Below are 18,493 nucleotides of genomic sequence, written 5' to 3' on the forward strand. Positions count from 1 at the left end.
CACCCAAATAGTTTTCAAACAGTGCCTGCCAGAGGAGCTTGAAGGCACTCGTTCCATCAAAGCCATACCTGTAATTCAGGGGCATAAATAGAGAATGTAGATTTGTCTCTTAAGGTGCTGTCTCATTTCTACTAGAGGTCAATTAGCATCATGTAAAACATGATCATTAAAATTAAAAACTCTTACCCTTCTATTTCCCTTTGAAAAATAATTCTGCTGTTAAAACAATCACTTCTGTTTGATTGTTTAAAATCAAAATGAAGGTGTGTTCTAGTGGACACAGACAGGGCTCCCTCACAGAGAAGCCCATGAAGTATGGGCTGGATGAGCGGACAGCAGGCTGGTTGAAATCTGCTGGCCAGGGTGGTGATCAGGAGTGCAACATCCAGCTGGAGGCCAGTGATCAGCAATTCCTGGTGAACATCTTCCTTGATGATCTGGATGATGGGATATAGTGCTCAAGTTTAATGGAGTTGATGAGTTTACATTCCGACTGCAAGGAACATGTTTTCACATCTGAAGCAGGGGATGGGAAACCAGAGACTCACTGTGAACACCCAATGATTTCCAGAGCCTTTCCAGAGCATTTCATTCAAATCTGGGAAATTTGGATTAAAAAATCACGGTGCTCCTCCATTACTCTGGAAAGGGGACCCTGGTCTGTCAGGAGTGAGGACATTGCTGAATCTGAAAGCTGGAGAAGACAACAAGAAATGTGTGACCCTCCAGAGGATGAAAGCCCTGGATGAAGTTGTCAAGAAGTTCAGACCCAAAGCCTTTCGAGTTTTACGGTTGTGTCTAAACATTTACTGTAGTTTTTCCCTTGTTTGTCCCCTGAAATTGTTTGATGAAAAATCCCCTTGATGTCTGTATCCTTAGACCCCGCTCCCCGATTGGCCAAAGTTTGTTGCATTGCAGTATTTCCTTTTTTGGCCACCCTTTCCCTAAAATGGATAAACCCTCCCCCCTTTTTCCCTTATCCAGTTACACTTTGCATGCTGGGGTCCCATCTGGGGGGCCAGGAAGAGCTGTGCTTTGGGACCAATTACCTCTGCAGCTGCTCGTATGCCTTCATAGGCTGCTAAGATTTCCTTCTCCACAGGGGTGGAATTGGCCTCAGAACCTCTGTAGCTTCGGCTCCAGAAACCCAGTGGTCGCCCTCACGTCTCACCAGGCACCTTTGGCCAGAGGCTCCAGGAGGGACCTTTATCTCCAGCTGCAGAGTAGAGCACATTCTTTACCTCTGGTCCTGTCCTGACTGCTCCAAGAGCCACGGCATGTGCAATCTCTTGCTTGATCTGCCTGAAAGCTTGTTGTTGTTCAGGACCCCACTGGAAATTGTTCTTTTCACAGGTCACAAAGTAAAGAGGGCTCACCATCTGGCTGTACTCTGGGATGTGCATCCTCCAGAAGCCAATGGCTCCCAGAAAAGCTTGGGTTTCTTTCTTGTTTTTGGGTGGAGCCATTGCTACAATCTTGTTGATGACGTCTGTTGGTATCTGGTGTCGTCCATTTGCCATTTCAGCCCTAGGAACTGGATCTCTTGGGCAGGGCCCTTGACCTTACTCTTCTTGATGGCAAAACCAGCCTCGAGGAGAATCTGGATGATCTTCTGTCCTTTCTCGAAAACTTCTTCTGCTGTGTCCCCCCCACAATGATGTCATGGATGTACTGGATGGATGGATGGGGGTCACAGCATCTCGGTTCCTCCGATACTGTTGCCTGTGTACAGTTGTCGTGGCCGTTGGCACTTCTTGTCCCCAAAGCTCCAGCGATTCCTTTCATACAACAAGGGGACCAATGCAGCACCACCTCTCCAATTTTAAGTAGTAGTTTCGCTGCCCTCACCACTAGGATCATTGTCGCTGAGCAATGTAGGGATGGGTTAGAGCTGATCTTGGAGTCTTTGCTACCAAACCTTGAAGGCCACCATTAAGGAAACTGGCTACTAGGCCGTGGGTGTCGAAATTAAGGAAAGGAAGCAATTCATTCCATCCATCTGAACGGTCCCTCACAGGATGTCCTAGGACAGGCACAAAACCAGCAAGAATCAGGAAAAAAATTAGTAAAAAGGCCATTGTTATTATTTTTCTTTCTCCTTCTTCCTAAACAAAGCTATGTTTAGATAAACAAAATCCTTCTTGGCAGCTCTCCCAGGAGTGTCCCAAAACAATGGGGGATGTTTACAAAACAAACCTGCTCTTGGCAGCTTTCCCAGACAATGTTCCCACAACAAAACCAAATGAACCAAAACAATCCCACTTCTGACACCAAAACCATCTGTAGCCGGTTGGAGTTGGCTTCCTGCCAAACCCCACAGACTACAGAAGATTACTACGTGTAAATTTAGGGTAGAACTTAGGTGGGAGGTTCCTGTGCCACAGAGCTCTTGCCCACAGTTTCTCTTGGAAAAGAATGGAGTTCCACAGCTCATTGCTTCCATTTCAACCTTTTTGGGCCTTTGACCACTCTGGAAAATCTGGACAAACCTGATGAGCAGAAGTCTTGGGCTTTACCACAGGTGTCTGGGTGGTGTTCTGAGAGCCAGACTTCTGCTCAGTCCCAAACTGATGCCAACATGTCCCAGGCCAGGTGAATCCAGAAGTGGACTTGCAGCCAGAAGTCCGCTGACAGTGCTGCTTGTGACCACAGATCTGCTTCTGTGGCGCTCCAAAAAGAGCTTGGTGTTGGCCTCTGCAAGTCTCTCAGTAGCTCTGAAACATTCACAAGCACACACAGAGTCATCTTTGGCAGGAAGGCTTTCGCAAAGTTACCCTCCACAGCCTTGGCTACTACTCGACTTCTAAAAGCCAAGGGCATGAAGAGCGTCCAAAACCAGCACATCCTTTGATCTGAGCTTGTTCCCAGGGCCTGTTTCTAAGAAATCACACCAAGTGCAAGGAGCAGCCAGTGGCACCTCCAGAAGAACTCTGGGCCACCCTGGCCTTCTCAAGGAAAGCTCAACCCTCAGACCCGCTGCCAAAACAGAAGCCAAGAAAGAGCCGCCTTATTTTGGATTCACAGAATCCAACTCTCTTCTCCCAGAGGCCTCTCCTTATTCAAACAGGAAAGGGCACAAGATTCATCTTTTCTGTCACCCACAGGATGAGGAGAGGAGAGACTGGCAAAAAGACTGCCTGCTAAAACAACCTCAACTTGAAAAGACACCAATAATGCCAGAGTGGTGCTGCTGTGGGGTTACTGCTGGAACTCTAAAGAGAAAGGAAGACAGGTCTGAGGAAGGGAAGGCTCTGAAGGAACTTTCCCCACAAAGATGCCACGTTCTGCTTTCACACCTGACGCTGGCCAGATGTAGAAAAGGGATTTCCAAGGAAAATGCAGGAGGAAAAAGGAGTCTGTTCTTACCAGTCCAAAAAAGCAGGGACTTACCTTTCCAGTCTCTTGGCGAGGCTTTTTCTTCTTTGGGCTTCCACCAGATACAGCTCTTTGTACTTGTCCACTTCTGCCTGGGTGGATTCCTTTTGAAAAGGTCTTTCTGCTTGGTTGCTTTTTGTCCTTCCCAGTGCACGTTCCAGATCTCTAATTCTGTCTTCTAACTGTTTTTTCAGTGAGTCCACATGACTGCTTCTGATTTCTTCTAATGTCTCCTGGTGGGCTGCCTGTGCCTGAAGGAGACAGTGCACCTTCAACCACCACAAGAAAAAGAGAGCTCTGCCCAGCACAAAATTGCACACACCCACTTTCAAGGGCCCAGCCTGACTCAGAGAGGCGGCTCTGCCTCCTCACTCCCAGCAGCAACCAAGGCAGAACCCAGGAGCTGCCAGGGCAAACAATTCTTTGCAGTGGGAAAGAAGCCCAAATGAGCACTCTGCTTCAAAGCTACTATTGAAGAGACACTGGGTCTGTAGGACAGGGCATGTCCAAAGGGATTCTTCAAAGACAAGAAGAGCTTCCACATCCACCTCCAGCCCCTCCCTCCCATCCCTGGAATTTCAGTGACTCCTTTTCTGAGCACTTTCACCCCTACAAGGACAAAGCAGCACCTGTAGGTCTGGCCATGACAGCTGCAAGTTGCCAAACCCATTCAAGGATGAGCAGTGAGAAGCAGAGCAGCGCACAGAGATCCCCCCAAGCACTGCAAAGTGGGAATCTGCCTTGGGCAGCCTTTGCATTCAGGGACCTGCCACCACATTCCACACCCATGACAGCACTCCTGCCCAACCAGATTGCCTTCTGCCACTGCCTTCAGCAAAGACAGAAGCTAACCCACAGAACACAGGAGCAAAAGAAAAAGACCAAAAACCATGGCCACAAGAGAAGTTTACGTAGTGCCTGTGGACACTGGGGAGAAATTCACTTACTTGCAAAAACTCATTGACTTCTTGGAGTTTTTGTCTTATTTCCTGGTCTGCTTGTTCTTCCACCTCTCTTTTGCACTGTTCGAGTTGGCTGCGATCCACCACGTTGGTCTCCAAATGATGGTGGAGTTTTGCCAGCTCTTCTTGCAGCTGGCATTTGTCCATGGCCAGGTTCTCGCACTTCCCACGCAGGGCAGACAGCTCTTCTTGCAAAGCCTGATTTTTGGCCTCCAGCTGCGTGCACTGTTCACGTTCCCTGTCCAACTGCTGGGAAAGTTCAGCAACCTGCAGACAGAAAATAAAAAAAGGAACTCAGCGTGGTGTAAAGGCAGTGAATTCCTGGAAAACCTCAAAAGGGGGTGCCCAGGGAGACTTTATTCATCATCTGCTGGCTCAGGACTAGACACAAAGTGCAACCAGGCTTTTCTTTTCCAGCAAGAGCAGCTTTCCCATCATTTGCCATAGGATTCCTCAGCTTCCCAGCCTTTTGGAGTTCCTCATGCAAAAATGCTCCAAGCTTCTGGACTCCAAAGGAATGACTGCAAAGGCAGGAAGCCATTCTACAGGGATGCCTTCAAACCCAAGCGTGGCTCTGACAGACGCCGCTTCAGCAACGGATCCGAGTGACGAGCGGAGAAGGGATGAGAGGTTCTGTGCCACTGCTGCACAGGCATAGCAGCCTCAAAAGCACTGCTGGGAACAGTCTTTCTGGCTCCCTGCCACAGGATGGGCTGAAACAGCTCCCCGTGAGCAAGAAGGGACAGATTTTCCCCTGGGAGGCCCCTGTCCTCCTTGGGCCCTGGGCAGCAACAACACTGTGGAGAAAAGCCAAACCTCAAGTGCCTCCTGCTCAGCTCGTGCCTGAGACAGGGCTCAGGGGCTGATGGTGCCCTGCCAGTGACAGCGCTGTTCCTCCCCTCTCTGCCAGGGCAGCAATTCATCTGGCACACCCAGAGGACGCTGTCACAGCCTCCCTCCAGCTGCAGCCAGGCCTGAGCTGGGCCCCACTGCTCTCAGCCCATGCACGTGATGTCCTGCCAGGACGGCAGACCTGCCCATCCCTCAGGCCCAGTCGGGGGATCTGCACTCTTGGCTGACCCCGCTCACTCTCAGGGGACCTGTTCTGCTCTTCTTGCTCAGGGCCTGTGGGACGGCTCCCTGGCCCGGGAGCTCACGCACCCTGCCAGGCTGGCTGCCACTCCTGGCTTGCCCCTCCTCTGCAGGACAGCCTGGCCTCCATCAGCCCTTACACCTACTGCTTTGCCCTTAACATTTCCATCTTTCCCCAGAAGGAGAACTACCTCCGGATTAGTTCGAGTCATCTCCCACTGGAACAGCAGGAGGAGCATTAAGAAAAGCCCATCACATCCAAAATGCAGCCAAGGGAATAAAAACATCCACATGACAAGAAATAGAGGGAAAGCATCTCCCAGCTTTCAAAAGAAGGAACACCACAACCAAAGAGCCCCACCCCGAGCACAGCTCACCTCTCTTTGGAATCCATCAACTTCCTTGACCTTTTCAGAATATCTCTTCTTCATTTCTTCCAGCTGGGACTGACTTCCTTTCTCTTCATTAACCCGGAGTTTCCTGCTCTCTGTCCTCAGAAGCTTTTCCAGCCTGCACAGCAAATTAGTCAAGAAAACCATGGAACACAGGAAGAACCAGCCTTTCCCCCACGGTCTCACAGAAACAGCACAGACAGCATCCAAGCTTAGAATGGCTTGGCTTGGCAGGGACATTAAAGATCATCCAGTTCCAAGCCTCCTGCTCTGGGCAGGGACACCTTCCACCAGACCAGCTTGTTCACAACCCCATCCAACCTGGCCTTGAACACTTCCAGCCATGGGGCATCCACAGCTTCTCTGGGCAACCTGTTGCAGTTCCTCACCACCCTCACAGCAACCAATTTCTTCCCAGGATCAAATCTAAACCTATTCTCTTTCCGTTTGAAGCCATTCCCCCTTGTCCTCTCACTACCTGCTCTTTTAAATGCACTCTCTTCATCCTTCTTTAGGCTCCCTTCACACCCCAAAAGGCCACAATTAGGTCACCCCAAAGCCTTCTCTTTTCCAGGCTGAAGGGTTGCAATTGTCCCAGCCTTTCCTCCTAGCAGAGGTGCTCCATCTTTCCAAGCACCTTGGTGGCCTCCTCTGGACTCAGTCCAACAGCTGGAGGTCCTTGCTGTGCTGAGGAGCCCAGAGCTGGATGCAGCCCTCCAGCTGGGCTCTCCCAAGGGCAGAGCAGAGAGGCAGAATGCCCTCCCTCCACCCGCTGGCCACGCTGCCTTGGACGCAGCCCAGGACACAATTGGCTCTCTGGGCTGCGAGCGCACATCGCCGGCTCATGTCCGGCCTCTCCTCCAGCCCAAGGGCTTCTTGGCAGGGCTGCTCTGCCCCTCTTCATCCCCCAGCCTGCACTGATACAGGGGCTGCCCTGAGCCACGGCCAGCAGCTTGCACTGGCTCTGGTTAAACCATCAGCAGATTGCCATGGGCCCACTTCTCCAGCTGGTCCAGGGCCCTCTGGGTGGCATCACCTGTGTCAACCACACCCCTCAGCTTGGTGGCAGCTGCAAATTTGCTGAGGGCACACTCCATCCCTTCCTCTGGATCATTAGTGAAGACATTAAAGAACACTGGGCCCAGTCCAGACCCCTCAGGGACACCACTCGGCACTGATGGCCCTCAGCACTCTGAGCCATTGATCACCACCTCTGCATGGCACTGTTCACCCAATTTCTTCTCCATCTAACAGTCCACGCATCCAATCCATCTCTCTCCACTTTGGAGAGAAGGATGTTGTGGGGGACTGTGTCAAAGGCTTCCCAGAATGACAGGGAGATGACATGGGTAGCCCTTGTCCACTGAGGCAGTCACTCCATCCTAGAAGGCCACCAGGTTGGTCAAGCAGCACTTGCCCTTGGGGAAGCTGTGCTGCTGCTTCCAATCACCTCCCTGTCATCCACGTGCCTTGACAGAGCTTCTAGAAGGATCTTTTCCATCACCTCCCCAGGCACAGAGGGCAGGCTGACACCTTGGCAGTTCCCAGGACCCTCCTTTCTACCCCTTTCAAAGATGGGCACAGTGGGTTTCCCTTTTTCCCCTCACCTGGGACTTCCCCTGACTGCCACGACTTTTCAAATATCAAGGAGAGGGTCTTGGCAACTCCATCAGACCCTGTTGGCCAATGGAGGGCAATAATGCTGGCCAGATGGAGAAGATGGATTTCCAAGGAAAATGCAGGAAGAAAAAGGACTCTCTTATTACCACTCCAAACAAGCAAGGACTTACCTTTCCAGTTTCTTGGCAAGGCATCTTCTGGTTTTCACTTCCTCCACATACAGCTCTTTGTACATTTCCATCCCTCCCTGTGTTGCTTCTTTACGAGAAGCTCTCTCTTGTTGGGTGTTTTTGACCCTCTCCAATTCCCTTTCCAGATTTCTAATTCTTTCTTCCAACTGGATTCTCACGGAATCACAATGATGGTCTCTGGTTTGTCCTAGTGGGGCCTGGTGGGCTGCCTGTGCCTGAAGGAGACAGTGCACCTTCAACCACCACAAGAAAAAGAGAGCTCTGCCCAGCACAAAATCGCACACACCCACTTTCAAGGGCCCAGCCTGACTCAGAGAGGCGGCTCTGCCTCCTCACTCCCAGCAGCAATCAAGGCAGAACCCAGGAGCTACCAGGGCAAACAATTCTTTGCAGTGGGAAAGAAGCCCAAATGAGCACTCTGCTTCAAAGCTCCTAATGAAGAGCCTGTGGACACTGGGGAGAAATTCACTTACTTGCAAAACGAGGCTGACCTCTTGTGGCTTTGGACTTCTTTCCTGGTCAGCTCCTTCTGCCACCTCTCCTGTACACTGTTCTCTTTGGCTGCCATCCAGCACCAAAGTCTCCAAATGATGGTGGTGTTTTGTCACCTCTTCTTGCAGCTGACATTTGCTCTTCTCCAGTTGTTCACACTTCCCAAGCAGAGTGGACAGCTCTTCTTGCAAAGCCTGGTTTAGGGCCTCGAGCTGCATGCCTGTTCCAGGCTCCATGTCCAGCTGCTGGGAAAGTTCACCACCCTGTGCACAGAGAAAAAAAAGAAAAGGAAACTCAGCGTGATCTAAAGGCAGTGAATTCTGGGAAAACCTCTCAAGGGGGTGGCCATGGCAACTGTATTTATCATCTACTGGAAACCAGCCTAGAAAACACTTGAAAGATTCCCCGACAGAAAGAAGAAACTTTACACCTACTTAAGAATTTGGGAGACACTTCTGGCAACAATACTTCTGGGTCCCTTGGAGCTCAGGATGAAACTCCTCATTTAGAATCTAAGAATTCCTCCAGTGTCCAGCACACCAAATACCCTCAGGGCTTTTGTAGCAGCTGGGGAAAGCACCAGGCTGCTTTCTGAGCAGCCTCTGCTGAGGAGAAGGCAGAAACTGAGCTCCCCAGGCTCTGCAGGAAAACTTCATCTGATAATTGCCCCACAGAAATAGGCAACTAGGCTCAAGAGTCACAAAAAGGCAAATTTAGCACCAGCTTACTGAGGCAGAGGCTTGCAGGGCTCTCGGAAGGGCTTCAACGCTCTCGTTTGGCTGCTGGACAGTGGCTTCCAATCTGCTGTTCTCACTTGCAAAGCTTAAGAAGAAATACAGCTCTTATGACCAGAAAATCCAATGCCAGACAAACTGTGCTAAGGAACAGAAGCCACAGCAGAAGTGTCCTTCAAAATCCCACTGACTCCCCCCCTGTTTCCACCCAATCCCCCAAAGCCACAGACCCCTCGCTTCACTGGGTTACTCTCTTACTCTTGCGCGTCTTCTTCCAGGAGGTCCTGCAGTTTCTGGGAGGAAGTTATTGCCTCTCTTTTCTTGGCATCCAAGGTAGTCTTCAAGTCAGGAACACAATGCTCAGACTGAAGATGCTTTTCTTCCTCCTCCTGCAGCTGTAAAACCACGGGAAGAATCCACAGTTGTCAGGGGAGCTTTTCCAGAGAGGAGCCAGCTGCTGCTGAAGAACTCAGGTGCTGCATGTCTGTGTGCATCCCCTCTGCCCAAAGAACTGAAATCCATTCAAGTCCCTTCAAAGCTTCACTTCTGCTCCCCAAGGAACACACTGAACACTGTTTTGTCCGTTTTCAGGATGGATAGGAAGCAACAGGCACCCCCAGGTTTCTCCCTGTGGGGACAGGCTTTCCATACCTCCGCGCCAGCCCTGTCCAGCTCCTCCTGCAAGCGCAGATTATCTTCCTCCAGGTGAGCCTCATGGCTTCCAGGAACCACAAGAGCACTCCTAAAGCATGCAAAATTTCATCAGAAACGTGTCTGACCCTGCATCAGTTTTCCCCTGCTTGCTCCCAAAACAGCTCTTCCCCCCCTTCCTACCAGTTCCGGGAAAGCAAAGCCAAGTCCATGGAAGCATTGGAGAATTTCTCTTAGAAGGGGCCTCCCTAAAGCAGCCTCAACTACCAGCTCAGGCCATGCTGTTCAGGGCTCCTTGCACTGCTCTTCAAAGTCCCCCCCAGATGTGGCTGCACAAACTCCCAGGGCAAGCCCTTCGACCCCCTGACCATCTCCATGGCAGGAAGTTTTCTCCTTCTGTGCTCGGAGCCCCTCGTGTCCCCTGGGACAGTGTTGCTTCTCTTTCCCCCAACGCTTCCCTTCAGAGCACTGAACGCCCCAACTCTGCCGTGCCTTAACCCCCCCTGGCCTGCAGAGCAGCCACGCTGCTGAGCTACTGGCAAGTTTCCCCGGGGCTCTGGCTCTGGGTGGGGAGAGGGCACCACAGACAAGGCTTTCTTGCAGACCTCAGCGGGCAAAGGACGAGAGCCCTGAGGTAGGAGAGCAGCCAAGGGCAGACCTGCATTTACCAGTCCCACGGGGAACTGCTTCCACGGGGCTGCTCCTTCTTTTGCCCAGCTCATTGCCACGCCCCTCGTCTGGGTCACACTTGCAGACTACCCAGAACACCCGGGGGCTGTTTTGACAAAGCCCTCACCTTTCCCCCTGGGCTTGAGCAGGCCTGTCAGCTGCTTTGTTCACAAGGCACTCCAGAATCTCCTCATGCTGTTGCAAGGCTGCAAGTTTCAAGGGGGTAAATCCCCACTAAAAGGAGAAAGAATCCCCATTAGAAAGACACAGACAAGCTCTGCAGCTCTTGGAAAGAGCAGCTTTAGCCACGTGCCAAGGTTACCTGGTTCTGAGCATCACTGTTGGCATGATGCTCCAGTAACAGCCCTGCTACAGCTGTGTTTTTAGAGAGCACAGCCAGGTGAAGGGCAGTGTTGCCGTCAGCGTCTGCCAGATTGGGGTTGGCACCGTGTTCCAGCAGAACAGCAACACATTCTTCCTGCTCCTGCTGCACTGCCTGGCAACAACACACCAAAAGGGAAAGGCTTCCAACTTTTCCATCCCCCTCTCTCACAACTCCCTCAGCTCCTGAGTGCTGCCATAGAAGACCATCTTCAAAGATCAGCTAACAGAGGCTGTGCCCTGCCCATTGCAATAGGTGTGTTTCTATGGCCCTGCCCTGCAAGGAATCCTGCCAGACACCTCCCCTTTAACACCCCAGCACTGAGCCCCACCTCCAAGCTCAGAAGGCATTGCACACACCTTCATCAGGGCCGTTCTCTTGAAGCTGTCAGCGAGGTTGGGCTGGCTGTTCTTCCTTAGCAGATATCTGACGACATCTGCATGGCCATTGGCTGAAGCCAGATGCAGAGGTGTCCTAAAAATTAAACAGACGCTCTTAACCCAGACAGACAAAGGACGAGCCCAAGCTGTGTCTCTACCCAGCACTCTGGGGACCCCGCCCGGACTCTGCTCCTCCTGCTGCTGCTGCTGCTGCTGCTGCTGCAACCCTGCCCTGATGAACCAGAGGGCAGAAGAGAACAGGTGAGGGCTGAGCAGCTGCAGAACAGCCCTGCAGAGAGAGCATGGCCAAGGGGCAGGTGGGCAAGACGCGTTTGCAGCAGCGCTGGAGCCCGGCCAGCAGCTGCAAGCAGTGAAAAGCTCAAGAGTTCCCTGTCCCAGTGACAGGGCAAATGTCACTTTTCAAGCCTTGTCCCTAAGAGAGGGCTGCCGAGGACTACTGCAGCTTGGCTCAGGAGCAGCCAAGGTGTGCCATCAGCGTGGCCCAGAACTCACCGCATCTCCTGGTCTGGCCTGTCGATGCCGACTACCTTGACGTACCAGCGCCAGCGCCTCAGCCAGCCCAGGTCACCGCGGGCGGCCGCACGGTGCAGCCTGCCCAGCCCCTGCTCCCGGAGCTGGGAGGCGCTGCTGGAGCTGGTGGCAGCCCAGGGCTGCCCACTGGGGCTGCTGGAGGGCGACTGCCGTCGCTTCTTGCTCAGAAGCCACGGCATGGCCCTGCTTGGAGCTCCCAGCAGCAGGAAGGGCAAGAAGGCCCCGGCGGGCTGCCGGGAGCCAAGTGGGGATGAGGAATGGGACGAGGGCGAGGTTTAGGGGGAGGGTGACAAAGGGTACAAGGACGAGAATAAGGACGGGCAGAGGGTAGAAAGCACAAGGCAGACGAGGTCGCCCTGCGCAGTGGTCGTGGCCTGCAGCTGCCAAGACGGCGATGCAGGCGCGCAATGCTCCCCGAGCGGGATGTGCTGCTGCTCCCCGAGAGGCTCCAGCAGCTCTGAGCGCCGGCTGCGAGCACCAACAAAGCCGTGCCCGACTGGCGCCTGTGGCGTCACAATGGCTGGTGGAAGGCTCAGCACGTCAGCGTGGGGTGTGACAGAGGCCACGGGGCAGGGTGGGGCCGGGCGGGACAGGGCAGGGCAGGGCAGGTGTGAGGGCGGCCCTGCTGGGCCTTGTGGGAAGGAGGCGGCCTGGGCCTTGTGAGGGCGGCCGGCGGGAGTGGGCACTGCCCCGCCTCAGGGCGCCCCGGGGCAGGGCCCGGGACGCGCCCACCGGGCCGCAGGCTGCGGTAGGCGCTGGAGCAGCTCCCGCATCACCCGCTCTGGCTTTTTGCTTCAGCCTGGAGCCGGGCTGCCTCTGGACACACTGCCATCAAATGAGGCTCAGGAGGAAGTGGGGCCACCACAGCTCTCAAGAAACGCCCACCCAGCGCTCCAAGCCTGCCAGGCCAGAGTTCCAGGACAATTCCCCAACTCCTTTGTCTTGTCCCTCTTGAAGAGCAGACACCTCACCCCCTCTCCCCCTCACAACTGCTCTCTCCTGCTGCTTTGCCAGATGCCAACAGTGAATTTCTGCTCTGCTCCTCCACCAGCCAACGGGCAGCACACAGCAGGGCAGGAAGAAACTTTCAAACACATCTTGTCCCACTTTGTCTTGATGACAACACCAACTGAAAGATCAGAGGTTCTGCACCAGCTTTCTCAGCAGAGGGACACTACAATGGACCACAAACAGGCTGAAGAAATTTCCCTTTTTTTCTGCAGGCTACAAACCAGTCTGCTTCCCACAGGATCAGGGATTTGCCTGTGTTTTAGGGTTACCAGGAGCTCACCCACTATCTACTGCCCAGAACACAAAGAGGAGGGCTCGAAAGCACTGCAAGAGTCTGGCAACTGAGTAGCAGCAATAGCTCACCTGGAGGCCATGATCTTAACACCACTGTGCTTCAAGCCTTCCCGGAGGAAAGGCACACATTTGCCTGGCCTCTGGGACAGGCTGAAGATGCAGCTGTGAGCAGAGCTGAAGGGAGCAGAGGACAGCTCTGGCTCAGCCTTCAGGCCTGGCTTCTCTTTCAGCCTTGAAGATGTCTGCCAGACTCATATGCACTCAGAGCAAGGGCAGAGAGAGAAGTCTTAATTCCCGGCCCGGGAAGAAAGCCTTAAGACGCCTTCAAAAATATGACTCTCCTCATCCCTCCCACCTAGGCCCAAAGAGCTCCAATTCTGTCACCAAACACACCAGTTCTCCTCAAATGTCGGGACAGTTGTGGCAGCCGTGCCCTTTCTGCCAAAGTTGGACAGGTCCCCACCTGTCCCAGAGGCAAGCAGAGGGAAGAAGAGGGGACAGCCTTGGGATGGGGGAATGGGAGAAGCAAAGCCAGCAGGGGGAACAGAAGAAAACGAGGACACATCCTGGAGTCTTGATGGCGACTGCCGTTGGTTCTGGCGGAGGAGCCCCTCTATGCTGTGTGTGCTTTGGCACAGGCTGCACTGTGGGTATGGCCCTGCTCTGCTGGTGGCCACTGCTCACCCTCTGCACAGAATCACGGAAAGACTATCAGTCCCTGAAGAAGGGCCCTGGAATTCCCCCCACCTGGTGGATCTGTTTGGTGGAGGGTTCCTGGGCGGAATATGGGACAGACTAGATGGGACTGCCAGGGTTTTGTTTTTCCCTGGGGCACCACCAGACCAACAAATCTCCAAGAGACGGGTGAATTCCCCTTCCCCCCGTTTCCCGGCACACACGGGAATCTGCTGAGGTTGGACAAGACCAAGGTGGAGCAGCCGGGTCAGGGCAACCCCCGGGATCGGTGCAGGCTGGGGGAGGAAGGGATGGAAGAACCTGTTGGGAGAGGGCTCTGGGGGTGCTGGTGGGTGATAAATGGGACACGAGCCAGCCCTCTGCCCAGAGCTGGAGGCAGCACTGCAGGAGGGGTCTCAGCTGAACGGAGCAGAGGGGCAGAACCGCCCTCCCCTGCTGCCCATGCTGTGGGATGAGCCCAGGACACGGGGGATTGTGGGCTGTGAGCTCCCATTGCTGGCTCCCATCCTGCTTTTCATCCCCCACTATCCCCATGGCCTTGGATGCAGGGCTGCTCTCCATCCCTTCAGCCCCGAGCCTGGCCCTTGAGATCTGGGGGCATTTGACACCCGCTGGCTCCTTTGATCCCCTTTCCCATCCCTCCCAGAGCCCAGGGAAGGACTGAGGGGCCTTGGCTGATTGTCCCTGACCCTCCCCTGCCCCGACACCTATTTGTGCTCCTTGGGGATGGTGCTTGGACAGCCCCAGTCAGACCCTGTTTCCCGCTGTGCCCCCAAACCACCGGGTGCCCCAGGGGACGTGGGAACACACATGGACAAGGGAAGGCACCCGTGGAGGTGGGAACACACACACCCAGACAGACACAGAGCATTTGTTTTGCTGCAGGGGTTTATTGATTCTTGCAGGGAAATTGCCAGGGCACCCAGGGGATCAGGGGGGTCCTCCAGGGATGATCATCTCCTCATGCCACTGGAGGGGGCCAGGACACGGGTGTCACCACCACTTCCAGTCCTGAAAGACAGAGCCCCAAACGTCACCCCCGGTGTCCACAGGGACATGGGAGGGGCCTTGTCCCCAGCCCGTCTATCTGCAGGGAGCTGGGGCAGGAGAAGGGAATTGGATGCTGAGATCCATGTGGGCCCCAGAGCCCCTGAGCCCGGGATGCTCTGACACCTCCCCGAGCACCTCCCTGCCCTCCCGGTGAGCCTGGGGGTCTGCAGAGCCCCCAGTGCAAGGCAAGGCTTGGGGGCAGCTCTGTCCAGCTGCCCCAGGACACGGAGCAGGGACAGCCCCCTGCGTGTCCCTCTGCTGTCCCCAAGCTCTGCCCACTGCAGAGGGCTCAGGGACCCCCCAGGGCCCTGCCAGGCTCCTTTGGGGGGCTGAAGAGCCTCCCATATTTCTCACCTGGACGTGCAGAGAGGCAGCCGAGCGTCACTGGCGCATCAGCTCCACCTGGTCAGCCACGGGGGGCTGGGGACAAAGGCAGGGTTAGAGACACACTGGGCTGGTTCTGGGACAAGCTGGACTGGACTGGGACACACTGGGCTTTACTGGGACACACTGGGATGTACTGGGGCACACTAGGGTGGACTGGGACACACTGGGATGCCGGGGAGGGTGGTGACCATGAGAGGGGAGGGTCTGGGCCCAGCAGAACTCGGAGTACCCACCTCAGACCTCTTCACTCGATGGACATCCATGCCTCCCTGGAGAGAGAGTGTGAGGTGTCACTGGTCACTGGGGTGTCCCCAGGCTCAGGAGGGATGGGGGGACTACATTTCCCCCCATTTCCCACACTGGGGACATCCCAACTCCAAAACTTACCCCAACACATCCACCTCCTCCTTGTCCCGAGATTGGCTGAGGAAGGAGAGCAAAGGTTGAAGCAGGATTGGCCCCTGTGGGGCTGGGGGAGGGACATGGGTGTCCCCAGACCCCCAAGCCCATGGTTGGCCCCCGGTCTGAGGGGGAAAATCCCTTCTGCTCCCCCCAGCCCCACTGCACCCAGTTTCCCCCAGGATCCCTGTTCCTGTAGGGCCCAGGGTGGGGATGGAGACAAGGAGAGCCAGGGGAATTCAGGGCCTGCAGGGAGGGTGGGGGGGAGGAGGAGGGGACCCAAAGAGGGTGAACTGGGAGGAATTGGGGATCCCACAGGATGAGCATTGGGGTGTGGAAGGGATGGGACTGTGGGGGATGCGGGGAGGAGGAAGGGATTGCAGTGGAGGGGACCCAGGGAATGAAGCAGGGCAGGGGTGGGGGCAGGAGAAATGGGGAAGGGGAGAAAAGTGGAAGGGACTGGGAGTGTCTTTGGGACTGAGGGGTCAAGGAAGGGGATTTCTGGACATGAGTGTCGTGGGCAATGGGAAAGGGGAAGGATTAGAGGAGAAAGAAGGAAAGAAATGGTGTGGGAATGATGCCCTGTGTGTGTGTGGTGGGGTGGACTGGGGTGTGTGGGAATAGAGTGGGGGCCCTGAGGAAGGGCCTCCCCGGTGCACACTGGGGTGGACTGGGGAGCACTGGGATGGCCTGGAGGGTGGTGGCCACCAGAGGGGAGGGTCTGGGCCCAGCACAAGCCCTGGTACCCACCGGGCCGCCGATGACGCCTCCCTGTAGAGAGACAAGGAGACGTCACTGGTCACTGGGGTGTCCCCAGTGCCAGGGAAAGGATGGGGGCCCAAAATGCCCCCCACTTCCCACACTGGGTGCCTCCCAACTCCCAGACTTACCTCCCCACATTGGACGCTGTCGGCCTGAATGGGCTGCAGGAGGAGAGCAAAGGCTTGGTTGGGGTTGACCTTGTGGGGCTGGGGGGACACGGGTGTCCCCACCCCCTCCAGCCCCGGCTGCACCCCGGGCTGAGCGGGGCTCTTTGGGATTGCGGCTCCCAGGCAAGTTGGGGACACCAGTGCAGGGGGAAAGGCAAGGCATTGAGGGCAAAGCCTGGAGGAAAGGCCCTGGGAAGGGGCCATGGCAGGGCATTTCCCAGTTGGTGCCAGTTCAGCCTGGCCAGGCCTTGTCCCACTTGAGCCCAGGGTGGAGCTTGGGCCTGTTTGTCCTCCTTGGACTCCAGTGGGGCTTGGCCCAGTTCCACCCAGTTTGGGTTGGGCCTTTGCCTTGGCTGGGAAAGAGAGGAGATGGTGGGGAGATGCCCCAGGGGACCAAGAGGATGGGATGGGGAGGCCCAAAAAGGTGGGATTTGGGGTCAGAAAGAGCAGGAAGCGTTGGGACTGTGCCAGGACGGAGCCGGGTGCAAGCATCCCGTGAGGAAGCGGAGCTGCAGCAGCAGGAGTTGAATTGTGGGAAGGGGAAGGAGAGAGGGAATTGTGGCCAGAAGAAAGTGGCCTGGCCGGGGCTGGGGGTGCTGGGGAGTGCTGGGGGAGCCCCTGGATTGGGAAGGGGCCCATCCCTGAGCCCATGGCCGTGGCATGGGGGCCTCACCTTGGCATCTGCCGGGGGGCTCAGCAGGATGGTGAAGAGCAGGGCCACGCTGAGCACAGCGACCTTCATCTTCCTCTGGGCCTGGGCAGCGCTGGCTGAGGCTGCACAAGGGCAGGAGCACATTTATCCCTGCCGGGACTCCTCCCTGCCCCCTCCCCGAGAGCCCCCGGGGCAAAGCCCGGCTGGGCACAGCCCCCAGCCCTGGCCACAAGCCCAGCCCTGGCACAGAGTCCATCCCGCCTGCGGCACCCATCCAGCCACCTTCCCCGGCATCCCTCCAGCTTCCTGCACGGGGCAGCTGCCCCTGGAAGGGCCCAGGCCCCTGGGGGTGCCAAGGGGGTGGGCAGGGAGCTGAAAGCAGCTGCATACCCTGTGGGGACAATCCCACACAACACAATCCATCCTCCAACGGCCCCCAAAGCCTGATCCACCCATGTGCTCCTGCCCATCCCTTCCCAGAGCTTTCCCTCTGGGACACCCCAGAGCTCAGCCCTGCCCCACACCCGGCGTGTCTGAGCACAATTGTCCCTGTTCCCACTCCAGCCTTTTGGCTGAATGCAGGGCTGGCACTGACCCCCTTCTTGGGGCACCAGGAGCCCGGGATCAGGGAAACAGGGAGCTGGGAGATAAAGGGGCTGACGGGCAATGGGCACAGGTGGGTGACTGGGCTCTCCAGTCTGGGCAGGCCCTGGGGAGCACTGGGCAATGCTGGCCCTGGCACACAAGGGCTGGGCCCAGGGAAGTGCTGGGGTGGTGGCAGTGCCCGGCTCCAGCCCATTTGCGGGCACTGCAGCCCCCAAGTGGTGCAGGCCCAGCCACGGCCGCCCCGAGCAGAGCCCAGAGGGGCAGATGCCCTTTGCTGGCCCTGCCCCTGTCCCAGCTGGGCACACCGTGTCCTCCCGCATCAGCCGGGCCCCGCTCTGCTCAGCTGGCCCAGGCAGGGGGGGCCAGGCACTGGCAGCCCAGCAGGGCTCTGGCTCCACACTGGGCTGGCCCTGGCACACAGCTGCCCCAGTGCCCCTGTCCCCAGGGATGGCCCTGCCCTGCCCTGGGCCCAGCGCTGGCCCTCAGCAGGATGCCACCTTCCCGCCCCACTCTCCCTCCCTCCCCACCCGCCTCACAGGCCCCTCTGGGCTGGGACCCCCGTGGGCACAGATCAAGGACAGGCACTGAGCGGGGGCTCCCGGCACCTGCCACAGCCTCAATTCTCCACTCACCTTTGGCCACAGTTCCGCAACACCTTCCATCCTTACGGGCCCCTGACCACACACAAGAGACCATTGTGGGGCAGCTGGGAAAACATCTCAGCTCAATGACTTGACTATTTGCCTTGCATTTTCCCCAGGAGCCGGCAGTGACCTGGAAGATTTTCCTTTTGCCCTTTTCTGCTTCGTGCCTCGTTTGTTGGATAATTGAGGAACGTTGACTGAGGAGGGGCCCAGGGGAGGTGAAGCCGCTCAAGAAGGAGGCATTTACAGCCCCTCAACACCAATGATCCCACTCTGGACCATCCAAATTGTGGCATTAGCAGCTCATTGGAAGAGGGAAATGTCCCCAGTTTG

The 18,493-nt window shown here is 56.0% G+C and overlaps 1 protein-coding gene across 1 annotated transcript; it reads right to left on the minus strand.

Moving 5' to 3' along the window:
• Nucleotides 1–358: 358 nt before the first annotated feature.
• LOC113993195 (ankyrin repeat domain-containing protein 26-like) lies at nt 359–11,952 on the minus strand. Its single transcript, XM_027731136.2, has 17 exons — nt 11,454–11,952; nt 10,920–11,034; nt 10,501–10,674; nt 10,306–10,412; nt 9,510–9,600; nt 9,117–9,253; nt 8,853–8,946; nt 8,106–8,387; nt 7,612–7,847; nt 5,807–5,939; nt 4,323–4,604; nt 3,391–3,626; nt 2,490–2,714; nt 1,377–2,023; nt 1,050–1,216; nt 549–694; nt 359–437 (listed from the first exon to the last, which is right to left on the minus strand). Exons 1-13 carry the CDS (start codon nt 11,669–11,671, stop codon nt 2,513–2,515), a joined length of 2,307 nt encoding a protein of 768 aa, XP_027586937.2. The 5' UTR covers nt 11,672–11,952; the 3' UTR covers nt 359–437; nt 549–694; nt 1,050–1,216; nt 1,377–2,023; nt 2,490–2,512.
• Nucleotides 11,953–18,493: the final 6,541 nt, after the last annotated feature.

The sequence above is a fragment of the Pipra filicauda genome, unplaced genomic scaffold (assembly GCF_003945595.2).
Source record: "Pipra filicauda isolate LSUMZ 115617 unplaced genomic scaffold, ASM394559v2 scaffold855_size65159_pilon, whole genome shotgun sequence".
NCBI lineage: Eukaryota > Metazoa > Chordata > Aves > Passeriformes > Pipridae > Pipra > Pipra filicauda.